Genomic DNA, 13,121 nt, shown 5'->3' on the forward strand with positions numbered 1-13,121 from the left:
GGAACGTGATTGGTCGGGTATGGGGGATCATATCACGATGAAAATGGATATGCACATGTATGTCATAGAACACTGTCCTAATACCAACTTTGAATGAGATCTGTTCAAGCATGTCTGAGTTATGGCTTTGGACATAGAAAAATCACAAACAAAATGGCTGCCAGGCAGCCATATTGGATCGTATCACAACAACAATGAATATGCAAATGTATGTCATAGAACACTGTCCTAATACCAACTTTGAATTAGATCTGTTCAAGCATGTCTGAGTTATGGCTTTGGACATGGAAAATTTGCAAACAAAATGGCTGCCAGGCAGCCATATTGGATCGTATCACAATGAAAATGGATATGCACATGTATGTCATAGAACACTGTCCTAATACCATCTTTGAATGAGATCTGTTCAAGCATGTCTGAGTTATGGCTTTGGACATGAAAATTCACAAACAAAATGGCTGCCAGGCGGCCATATTGGATCGTATCATGGCAACAATGAATATGCACATATATGCCATAGAACACTGTCCTAATACCAACTTTGAATGAGATCTGTTCAAGCATGTCTGAGTTATGGCTTTAGACAGGGAAAATTTGCAAACAAAATGGCTGCTGGGCGGACATATTGGATCGTATCATGAAACAAATTGACGTGCATATGTATGCCATTGTACCAAGTTTGAAAAAAATCGGTCCAGGCATCTCCAAGAAATAAATGGCTGCGGACGGACGGACGCACGGAACCCAATCCATAAGTCCCCGTCCCGGACTTCGTCCGGCGGGGACTAATTAAAGAGCTCAATGTATCTTTTCATCTTTTCATGGTGATAATTTTATTTCAAATGTAATAAAGACAAAAAAAGCCTAAACGCAAATATGTCTATACATGTACATCATCTCATGCAAAGCATTTTTAAATTGACTAACTTGATATGGATACTACATTTGAAGACTTTTAGGCCTTATTCTAGCAGAACATCATAAAATATATCAAACTAGAAGTAAACTAAAAACGCTCCCGTTCAGAGATATCATTTTAGCATTTTCCTGGGTTATTTGTAGTGAACTGTATATTCAGAAAATTTCTGCACAGACAGACAGACATTGCCACGACATTACCTCCCATACGGGAGCTAAAACATCTACACTTACCTCGGCTTGTGTTGTTTCTCTTGGGAGCTTGAAATGTTCAGCTTTCATTCCAATCTACAGAGGGAAACAGTTACACATTACAACATATTTTTTCTTCAAATTGCCTGTCTTCATCTGTCACATCAACATCATTTCTCCAGTCTTTTAACAAAATGGCTTTTCAATTACAATAGGAAATGAAATCATTACAAACATCGTATTCTAAAGACATTATAATTACTGTATTATTTACCTACAAAATATCTACAAGAATCAAATTGAATTCCTTTGTCAATGTCATACCACCACATCCCACCCACCACATCCCTTGTCATACAACCCACCCCGACCTCCATATACCATCATACAACCCACCCCAACCTCCACATCCCATCATACAACCCACCCCAACCTCCATATCCCATCATACAACCCACCCCAACCTCCACATCCCATCATACAACCCACCCCAACCTCCATATCTCATAATACAACCCACCCCAACCTCCATATCCCATCTACAACCCACCCCAACCTCCACATCCCATCATACAACCCACCCCAACCTCCACATCCCATCATACAACCCACCCCAACCTCCATATCCCATCATACAACCCACCCCAACCTCCACATCCCATCATACAACCCATCCCAACCTCCATATCCCATCATACAACCCACCCCAACCTCCATATCTCATAATACAACCCACCCCAACCTCCATATCCCATCATACAACCCACCCCAACCTCCATATCCCATCATACAACCCACCCCAACCTCCACATCCCATCATACAACCCACCCCAACCTCCATATCTCATAATACAACCCACCCCAACCTCCATATCCCATCATACAACCCACCCCAACCTCCATATCTCATAATACAACCCACCCCAACCTCCATATCTCATAATACAACCCACCCCAACCTCCATATCCCATCATACAACCCACCCCAACCTCCACATCCCATCATACAACCCACCCCAACCTCCACATCCCATCATACAACCCACCCCAACCCCCACATCCCATCATACAACCCACCCCAACCTCCATATCTCATAATACAACCCACCCCAACCTCCATATCCCATCTACAACCCACCCTAACCTCCATATCCCATCATACAACCCACCCCAACCTCCATATCCCATCATACAACCCACCCCAACCTCCATATCCCATCATACAACCCACCCCAACCTCCATATCCCATAATACAACCCACCCCAACCTCCATATCTCATAATACAACCCACCCCAACCTCCATATCTCATAATACAACCCACCCCAACCTCCATATCCCATCATACAACCCACCCCAACCTCCACATCCCATCATACAACCCACCCCAACCTCCATATCTCATAATACAACCCACCCCAACCTCCATATCCCATCTACAACCCACCCCAACCTCCACATCCCATCATACAACCCACCCCAACCTCCATATCCCATCATACAACCCACCTCAACCTCCATATCCCATCATACAACCCACCCCAACCTCCATATCCCATCATACAACCCACCCCCAACCTCCATATCCCATCATACAACCCACCCCACCCTCCAAATCCCTTATCATACAACTCACCCTGACCTCCATATCCCTTGTCATACCACCACATCCCTTGTCATGCAACTCACCCTGACCTCCACATCCCATCATACAACTCACACCGACCTCCATGTCGCTTGTCATACAACCCATCCCAACCTCCATACCCCTTGTCATACAACCAACCTTGACCTCCACATCACATCATACAACTCACCCTGACCTCCATATCGCTTGTCATACCACCATATCCCACCCTCCATTTCCTATGTATGCCAGATATCAAGTGGGTGAATTCCCTTGTCATATAACCCACATTACCCAACCTTCCATTTCCCTTGTCATATCTCTCCACCTTCACTTTCCCATGTAAACCAGACAGTGGGTACGCTAATTGATTTATTACAATGAAGTATTAGCATCATGCAATTATATCTTTGTCTCTGTCAATGGTAGTGCTTCCTGATAACCTTTGACATCAATTCAGCTACTGAATAAAACTAATTCTATATTAAGGGAACAGTCTGTGTTCTTTACATTTTCTTTTAGCAAAAATTCACAAATCGAAACCTTAAAATGCAGCAACTCAGATGACAAGGTGTCATTCCTATTTCTACTCCATAATATTTTGAGCTACACAATAATGAATGGTGTGAGTGAAAATAACAACAAATGATATAACCACTTATACTAGTTTAATTCAATCATTATAAATACATGACTTGTTGCTTGTCAATCATCAACGTACAACCTTTAAAGCACTTCAACGATATTTTCATGGATTTCATTTCTCTTACCTCAGTTGCGAACTTGATTTTATTTCTGACATATACATTGGAATCACTTCTATCGCCAACCTGTGATACAGATTAGATAACAATTACAATCTGAGCAGTGGTTGTCCGTGGTAAAGTTCATCATTTGTAAATGATTAATAAGTATGTCAAATGCAGATGTGATATTAAAACATCAAGAAATGAAAGTACTTGCTAAATATTTATTATAGCTGTTCAGAACAGTGTAGAAATAAAACCATAACAATCAAAATTTTCTGGTAGAAATATGACACAAAAAAAATCATTAATCATTTAGTATGTATAACAGTGTTAAACAATTCTTCCTGTGGACCCTACGCAAAGTGGTGCACTGCTGAGTGTTTGTTCGGTGTGATTATCTCCCAGAAGAGAAGAGATAAAGCAACTCTGGCAGTAACTTTTCCTAATAATAAGATTAGGGGTGTTTTAATTTAGACAAGAAGAGAAGAATGGACAAGATGTCTGAATTATATCTCACTATAGTCTATCTGCTAGACCTCAGATGTTCTTCCGATACAATTTACGACACACGACCAAACATTGCTATCGAGGATGGAACATCTGAGTTCGGGCAAGCCCTCACTGCAAACTTTGTTTGCTTATTGTATCGGAAGAAAGCCTGAACGTCTAGCAGCAAGACTATTCTCACTACAGAGACAGACTAGAAACTCCTATTGTATTAGGTGTGAATGAGGCTCTTAATCCACCTTTCTACTGTCTTGGTCATCCTTCAAGCATGCCTTTTGTTTTAATCTCTTTCCGAAGACTGACGAACGCTGTGCAAAATCATACTTTAGGTCTAAATGACTTTTTGCCATTGACACGAAGAGTTTCTATCAGAAAAGGTCAAAGGTTAGTAGGTGTTAATTGCTATGACTCGAAACAGAGACCCTCATGCAGTCATAATCAAAATCACTGCTGTTTCAGATGAGTTATGCTTTGTTGAAATTGCTTGTTCCCAGCAACCTTTATTTATGATTATATCATTAGTGATGTTTAAAGGATTTTGACACAGGAATTCAAACATTATGAGATTATTGGGTTTTTTCCTCGGATGAGTCAGAACATGCTTTAGCGAATTGTGCATTGCTACACTATTGTACACATGCTACTTTTTACAGAAAGTTCTTTTGAAAAATGGATATTACTATACATGTAGGCCAGGGATTAGAATAAACTACACTTCGACTCTATTACCCTTGCTTGTAGCCCGTTTTTTTTTTTATTCACTGTTTGATCAGTCGTGCGTCTTTGATCATATTGTTGATATGGTCGTCCTTGCTCTCGGAGTTATGAAAGTCTGCAGTTCCTAAAAAAATTGTCATTTCATTCACAGTCATCAAAAGCTATCATTTCACTGTTGAAATCCATGTCAACAAATGTGTTTGGTAACCTGATACAACTACAAGTACACATTATGCATCTATGCTATACTATAGTACATACACAGGAACATGTTTGTGATATGTCTGACAGGCTGTCAACATCTGGTTGGAAGGTATTGTTGCTAGCTGCAATAATTGTAGCATTTGTTGCGATTTTGAGGGCTTTTTCTTCTGTTTTTGTACTTTTTTTCGTTCTGATGTTTAACTGGAAGCAAACCAGTGTGAACACCAAGAGATGCATTTTCCAAAAGATTGGAGTCAATCATGGAGGACTAAAGAAAAAGTTTGAGTCAGCAATGCAGTATGCGCAGCACAACGCTGCGCTTCGCACTGTGAAGTGTGGGGGAGAGTGTGAGAGAAGGATGTCCCCCCTGTCATGGTAAATTTTGTATTTGTAGATGCCAGTAGATGGCTGGAGATGCATTTTGGACATAAAATCTGTGGGAAATTGTACCCTTTTAAAATTACTCTTTATGATGATTCCTAAAATTTCACTATAACTTACATACAAGTTACAATATCCCTCTCCTTGTTGTGATGGAAACAATTTAAGCTGGGCTCTTGTTTCCATCTGCTCATAAAGTTTCGATGTTTGCTAAGGTCACTGGTGTGTTCTTCATTATTATTTTCTCAGTGACCACCACTACCAGTGAAAAAACTAATCTTCTTTTGTTTTTTGCTACGATCTTTCGATCTTCCGACTTTTTGCGCTAGACGACGATGATGATGATGATGTAGAGACCTCTGTGTCGACTTGATCGTCAGCTTTTCAGGCCCTCAACGGTGAATCTTGGTAATCGAGACTGTCAACAAATATGGCGGAAGTCATGGCAAAAGCAGTCAGCGGTGTTACAGAGGTATCGATTCTGAATTTAAGTTTCCAACGCCCTGACGTCAATTCCACAAAAAGTATAAATGTACTGACTCCGTAAGGGAAAGTTTTGTTGACACTCATATAAGATACATTGATAACGCACAGTCAGTCTATTGTTAACATAAAAAATGCCACAAAAAGATCAACTTTGATAAACTTAATGTACAAATTGAAAGATTAGAGGGAGTAGATGAGACGTCCAAATGGACGTCTCTCGTCACGTGTTTGTCTACCATCACTGTCGCGAACTCTGACCTACTCATTGTCGTGTGCGAAACACTGAACTTGCTCCCGGAAATTGGAACATCTATCTGCCACAGCTCAGAAGCCTTAGTAAAAACCAAATTTATGGGACAGGTTGTGATTTTCATTTGTTGATGGGTTAGATTAATGGAAACAAAATTAGTACATGTGTATTTTAATTCCGAAAAAGCTGTGTTAGGGGATTGTGTTGCATGATGTTGACAGTGACACATGTGAATGTTGGGCACTGACTGAATCAATGCGTGATCACTGGCATGGCCATATAGACGGCCGATGCATGTGCGCCCGGTCAGACATGAAGAATGAACTTGTTGTGCAAATCAGAAAATAATTACAGTGGTATTTACAAAGCATCCTAACTTTGACGTTGTTGATAGATTTCTGAGTTTCAAGGACACCTAATGTCCTAGTATCAAGTTTACAGGATGTAACTAATGCTGTCATTTGATATAGCAGGACCAAATCATGATACACAGATAGATAGTAACGGTAATTAATAAAAAATAAATTATTTCCAAGTTTGCTTGACTATTATTTGTAAGTTTTTCGTTCACATTTGGTACCTTTTAAAGTCAGGGATTTTTTTTCTTCAATGATATTAAAACACAGCAGTGTACTAACAGTTCTACAAATGAAATAAGTGGTTACAAGATTAGGATTTCTCAAAGTTTTTATTCAATCATATGTTCCCTGTGACTTATTTAGAAGTTGTTCTTTGTCCTTGTCTGAAAAAAAGGAATTATAAATTTGAGCATTGCCATTCATTGATATTCAGATTAAAAATTGTGACTACCTGGCTGTCCAATCTTTCTAAACAATATATAATATACTCTGTACAATTCTCGCTATCTGCAATACAATTCTATGCATCGCTAAGGAGTCAAATGGAACACAGTCTCGTGACCGCGCTTGCATTTGTCGACACCTACACTTCTGGTCGCCTATGTCAATACACGTGAATGTTTCTTCCAAACAGTTTAATTTGTAACAAATAAGATAAACGCAAGTTTTAAGCTCATATAATTATGGAGGTGGGAAATTTAAATATGTACAGTATCTTCCAGAGCAAAATTACAAGAGATGTCTACAACTGAAAATGGGAAAGAAACATTCATGTGTATTAGCATAGCCGACCGGAAATGTAGTTGTCGACATTAGAATGCGTTGTCGCGCGACTTCGTTCCATTTAACTCCACAGTGATGTGTAGGATTGTATTGCAGGTAGCGAGAATTGCAGAAAGATGTAAATTACCAGCAAATTAGCAAGGTGTAAAATAGCAGAAAAATCAACCCAACTTTGCATTCAGATCTGGATCACATCTGTCTATTTGTATATATTTCCATCTACATTGTAAATCACATCAAACGCAACAATTATTACAGCTACATGTACAATGTACGCTGGCTCAACTATAGCGTTACTTTACGTGATCAAATGTAACATTGCGACTTTGTACATAAACAAAAGGCCCCTAATTAGGATTAAAAGATTACTTCTAAAGCAAATAAGTGACATCTTCACACCAAGGGAAAAGCTGCGTTTCTAGTCTGTTCCTATAGTGGTCTGAAATTCTATATACAGCTGGATGTGAGAAAAATGGCCAGGGAAAAAGTTTCATATCACCAAAAAATCAATGAGTCAATTGATCAGTATCACACAAAAAATGTTATATTTCACTATAAAAAAATAATTAATCAATTGATCAATCATTCACAATCAAGTAATCAATAAATAAATAAATTGATTGATCAATTACACACTCCCTGCTCCCTGTGCTTCTGATTACATAATGAACTCTCTCACATAGGGGTTGTGAGCATGTTACATAATGAACTCTCTCACATAGGGGTTGTGAGCATGTTACATAATGAACTCTCTCACATAGGGGTTGTGAGCAGGTTACATAATGAACTCTCTCACATAGGGGTTGTGAGCAGGTTACATAATGAACTCTCTCACATAGGGGTTGTGAGCAGGTTACATAATGAACTCTCTCACATAGGGGTTGTGAGCAGGTTACATAATGAACTCTCTCACATAGGGGTTGTGAGCAGGTTACATAAATGGACTCTCTCACATAGGGGTTGTGAGCAGGTTACATAATGAACTCTCTCACATAGGGGTTGTGAGCAGGTTACATAAATGGACCAATAGCTGGACCTTTCAGCCTATGTGATAACATAATTGAGAATAATGAATGAACAGTAACTGTGACACATACATATAAAAATACCAATTAACAACACAAAATACTTAAATAATACACCCACTGAGGGTAATACACAATGTGCTGGGCACTGACCTCTTTACAACTTTTATGTTTGACCTTTGGGCTTGTGTATGTTGTAAAGCAGTAAATATACATCACTGGAGGTAATATACATACATGTAGAGACACTGATTACATCTGCATATAGAATTTCAGTGTGTCTCTAAGACTCAAGTATATACATGTACTTTGCATTTCAATCACTCTACCTGTACAACAGCTAAACCAGGTTTGAATGATGGGACATTTTCACGAATCTTGATTATCTGGTCTTTAAGCTCATCACGGATATCTCTGAAATTTAAACAGTAAACATCAATGTTTAAATAAATGTGGACATTTGTAGAAATCCCTTCTCTAAACATGTTGCCTTAATTAGAGCATGGATAGACCATAATGGAGATAGATCCTTGGTTAGAGAGAATCATTGTTTTTGTACATACACGTATGATATTGAGAGACACTTGAAAGTTGAATACAAATACAAATCATGCATATTGTGTTATGCTTTTATCAAATAAATCAAAACTCTGAGATAAGATACTACTAGTTGAAGTTCTATTTATATAGTCAATCACATTACCAATTTTCATAGGGTACATGTATCTGACAGATAATGGAAGACTGAATTACAAATCTGCTACAATTCCAAGGCCAATCCTGCCAAACTTGTTGCAGTTCCCAAATATCTATTTTATGAATCTAAATAGTTTGCAAAAAGTATATATATATTTTTAAATCATTAACATATTTGAAGTGAACAATGAGGTACAACATGTAGCATGTACTAATATGCTTCAATAACAGTTGGATTTATGTCAATTATGATTTCTCAAATTACAATATTGTAAAAAATAATTTCAAAATAAACCTTGATATAACTTAGTATTTGATATGATGTATACCGTGACCTATAGTCAGTGGTGAGTATTTGATATGATGTATACCGTGACCTATAGTCAGTGGTGAGTATTTGATATGATGTATACCGTCACCTATAGTCAGTGGTGAGTATTTGATATGATGTATACCGTGACCTATAGTCAGTGGTGAGTATTTGATATGATGTATACCATGACAGGGCTCGAAATTCGGTTTTTTTCTTGGTAGCCCAGGTGGGCTACCATCATTTAAATTTGGTAGCCCAAGAGCAGTGACTGGTAGCCCATATACATGCATTCCTAAATTAATGGTGTTTGTGTATATATGTAACTATATGATGTATTGAATTCGATGATTGATTGAATAACTTGAGAGGTCACGTTAACACGTTATTTGTGTGTATTTCACGCCATATTTGACATTGGGGACGCAATTTTTTGCATGTATGTGTCTCTGGGGACGTGTCATAAAGAGTTGCCATATTACTATTAGCAAACAACGTATGGTTATTATTGCAATAGAGAGAAAACATATAGTCGCAGTTCGTACTTGTAACTATTATCTAAATCTCTTGGTGCAGTGAGACCTGTAAAATTTGAATATGATTCAACGTATGGAAAACGTATAAACAGTTTCATAAGCCCCATGGCGATTTCCTGATGTGGAGACTACGTCTTGGGTAGTTTAGAAACTACTAGTATGTGCTGTTATCATTATCTATCCACGTGATTGGTTACTTATTAACAGACGGGTTAGACAGGATTTGTATCAATACATGACGGCCATTACGGCAAAGCCCCTTCCATTCATGGGCGAAGAGATAATCAAACAGAGTCTAAGACCACATCAGCAGACGGTCCATGCTGAAAACTTCACTCAGATAAATTCAAATCATCGTGTCACCATTTCATTCTCACTAAAACTTCAACTTTCTTTTGAGCTTTGCTACTACTACTAGATCGAATGCATTACGTGAATTTACCATTCACCAGCTGCATGCTCTCAGGGGTTGCGTGAGCGTGGTTTACACACGGAATGTTTTAGGCAGCGTTCAAGAATAAACGAATCTGTAGGTGTATACCAAGTTAACAGTTCTCATCAGCATAAAATTTTATCAAACACCATTACAACTGTGTCTCTGTCAAGTTGAAAGTTAAAGCTGTCATTCATGTTATGAAATTTAGTTACTGCAGCAGTGCTGTACCGAGAGTGTACTGTACTCCGACTCCGAGAAGAACCGAAAGAGCCTGGGCCGGAGATCAGATTTCCAGAGAGTGATTACCATGGGAAATTGAAAGTACAGAAAGATAACATTAAATCGCTATACAGAATATTGTTGCATATATATGTTTTGTTGTGACATTTTGGAAGTACAACCTGTGTATACGATGAACGGAAGAATGACGTGTACAGTACATGTATTTCGTGTACATTTTATAAACATGTACGTAGTGTGGATTCAAATTTGGAAAAGACGCACTGATTTTGACGCTAATTTTGGCGAGAACACGTCCCACAGGACTGCGACCTCGGAAGTCCCCGGCCCGGGAAGGTGTCGGAGTCAGGCTGTCACAGTTTCATTCAAAACTTAGTAGCCCAATTGGGCTACCACTCACATAATTTGGTAGCCCAGAGACAAACATTGGTAGTCTGTGGACGCGGGACTACCGCGAATTTCGAGCCCTGCATGACCTATAGTCAGTGGTGAGTATTTGATATGATGTATACCGTCACCTATAGTCAGTGGTGAGTATTTGATATGATGTATACCATCACCTATAGTCAGTGGTGAGTACATGTATTTGATATGATGTATACCATCACCTATAGTCAGTGGTGAGTATTTGATATGATGTATACCGTCACCTATAGTCAGTGGTGAGTATTTGATATGATGTATACTGTCACCTACACATTATGTATAGTCAGTTGTGAGTATTTGATATGATGTATACTGTCACCTATAGTCAGTGGTGAGTATTTGATATGATGTATACCGTCACCTATAGTCAGTGGTGAGTATTTCATATGATGTATACTGTCACCTATAGTCAGTTGTGAGTATTTGATATGATGTATACTGTCACCTATAGTCAGTGGTGAGTATTTGATATGATGTATACCGTCACCTATAGTCAGTGGTGAGTATTTGATATGATGTATACCATCACCTATAGTCAGTGGTGAGTATTTGATATGATGTATACCGTGACCTATAGTCAGTTGTGAGTATTTGATATGATGTATACCATCACCTATAGTCAGTGGTGAGTATTTGATATGATGTATACCATCACCTATAGTCAGTGGTGAGTATTTGATATGATGTATACTGTCACCAATAGTCAGTTGTGAGTATTTGATATGATGTATACCGTCACCTATAGTCAGTGGTGAGTATTTGATATGATGTATACCGTCACCTATAGTCAGTGGTGAGTATTTGATATGATGTATACCGTGACCTATAGTCAGTGGTGAGTATTTGATATGATGTATACCGTCACCTATAGTCAGTGGTGAGTATTTGATATGATGTATACCGTCACCTATAGTCAGTGGTGAGTATTTGATATGATGTATACTGTCACCTATAGTCAGTGGTGAGTATTTGATATGATGTATACCGTGACCTATAGTCAGTGGTGAGTATTTGCCGTCACCTACAGTCAGTGGTGAGTATTTGATATGATGTATACCGTGACCTATAGTCAGTGGTGAGTATTTGATATGATGTATACCGTCACCTATAGTCAGTGGTGAAGAATTATTTCACTTGTAAAGACAAACAAATGTATCGGCCAAAGGTACTCAAATCAATCTGTATGATTAAAAAAAATATAGTAAATTATTTACTATACATATTTAAAAAAATAAAAACCATACAGATTGATTCGAGTACCTGTGGTATCGGCAATTTATCTTATCCAGTTATTCGACAACTTACTGAAGCCGAGTTTAACTTACTACATAACTTTATAACTGCCGAATTTTACACTGTACTGCTGTTTTTCATGAATTTTTTGTGAAATTCAGATATCTAGTTGTGAGTGTAAAAACAGTGTTCATACAGAGTGCACCATGACCCATACTGGCCATAGCTCCGAGACTTATGTTACGTGTCACTCATGCCTCTACGCAAGGCCATTTTAATGATATCACATGTGACCATGTTATCTACAATGCCAATATTCTCCCTATTTGTTCGTCGATGACGATACTTACCCTGCTGTTTTCTTGCCATCTATAAGTTTTGCAGTACCTTCTTCTGCCATGTTTACTACAAAGTATCGCAGTAATGTTAGGTAATTATATCAGAACTTCGTATTTTTTGCAAAGTTACAGCTGCTGGCTGATGCACACAGTGAATCGAGTGAGTGACAAATATGACGCCTCCTACGACCTTTAACCCATATTCAGGTGACAGTTTCCCATGATGCATTACTCACATTTTCTGCGCATGTGTTGACGGAATGGCGGATATTTTCAAATTTTTCAAACCTTCGTTATCGCGATTCGACCGATTTTATTTACAATAATTTGGCAAGTAGTAAGCGGTATAGACCTAGACTCGATGTGTAAGAAAATAATTCGTGCTATTTGATATAAGTAAGTAATGTTTGTTCTACAGATAACCTTTGCAATTGGACGATTTTCAAAGAATTCGTTTTGTGGGAATATCGAATAACTATGAATGAGTGTTGTTGTCGTTCATCTATCTATGGAAGTATAACTTTCCATGATCTATCTCATGATAATTGTACATCTTTATCTGTTTGGATACTGGTGTGTAACAATCCTCTAGGGTGATGTGCGCACTTTGTTGGTTTCTTCTAGTCACGAGGATCACAGAGTGACGACATTTTGCAGATTTAAACTGTATCTGTAGTGTAGTGTACAGTTGTAGTACTGTGTAGTGTA

At 38.4% G+C, this 13,121-nt stretch overlaps 1 protein-coding gene across 1 annotated transcript in view; it reads right to left on the reverse strand.

The window, feature by feature from the left end:
* Positions 1–12,581, reverse strand: part of LOC144447870 (C-1-tetrahydrofolate synthase, cytoplasmic-like) — a 91,747-nt gene extending 79,166 nt beyond the window's left edge. Inside the window, exons 1-4 of the mRNA XM_078137996.1 lie at positions 12,426–12,581; positions 8,528–8,612; positions 3,508–3,567; positions 1,153–1,206 (exon numbers count right to left, since the gene is read on the reverse strand). Of these exons, the coding sequence (XP_077994122.1) occupies positions 1,153–1,206; positions 3,508–3,567; positions 8,528–8,612; positions 12,426–12,475 (249 nt within the window). The 5' untranslated portion in view covers positions 12,476–12,581. The remainder of the gene's footprint in view (positions 1–1,152; positions 1,207–3,507; positions 3,568–8,527; positions 8,613–12,425) is intronic.
* Between the last annotated feature and the right edge of the window lie 540 nt (positions 12,582–13,121).

The sequence above is a fragment of the Glandiceps talaboti genome, chromosome 2 (assembly GCF_964340395.1).
Source record: "Glandiceps talaboti chromosome 2, keGlaTala1.1, whole genome shotgun sequence".
In the NCBI taxonomy this organism is placed as follows: domain Eukaryota; kingdom Metazoa; phylum Hemichordata; class Enteropneusta; family Spengelidae; genus Glandiceps; species Glandiceps talaboti.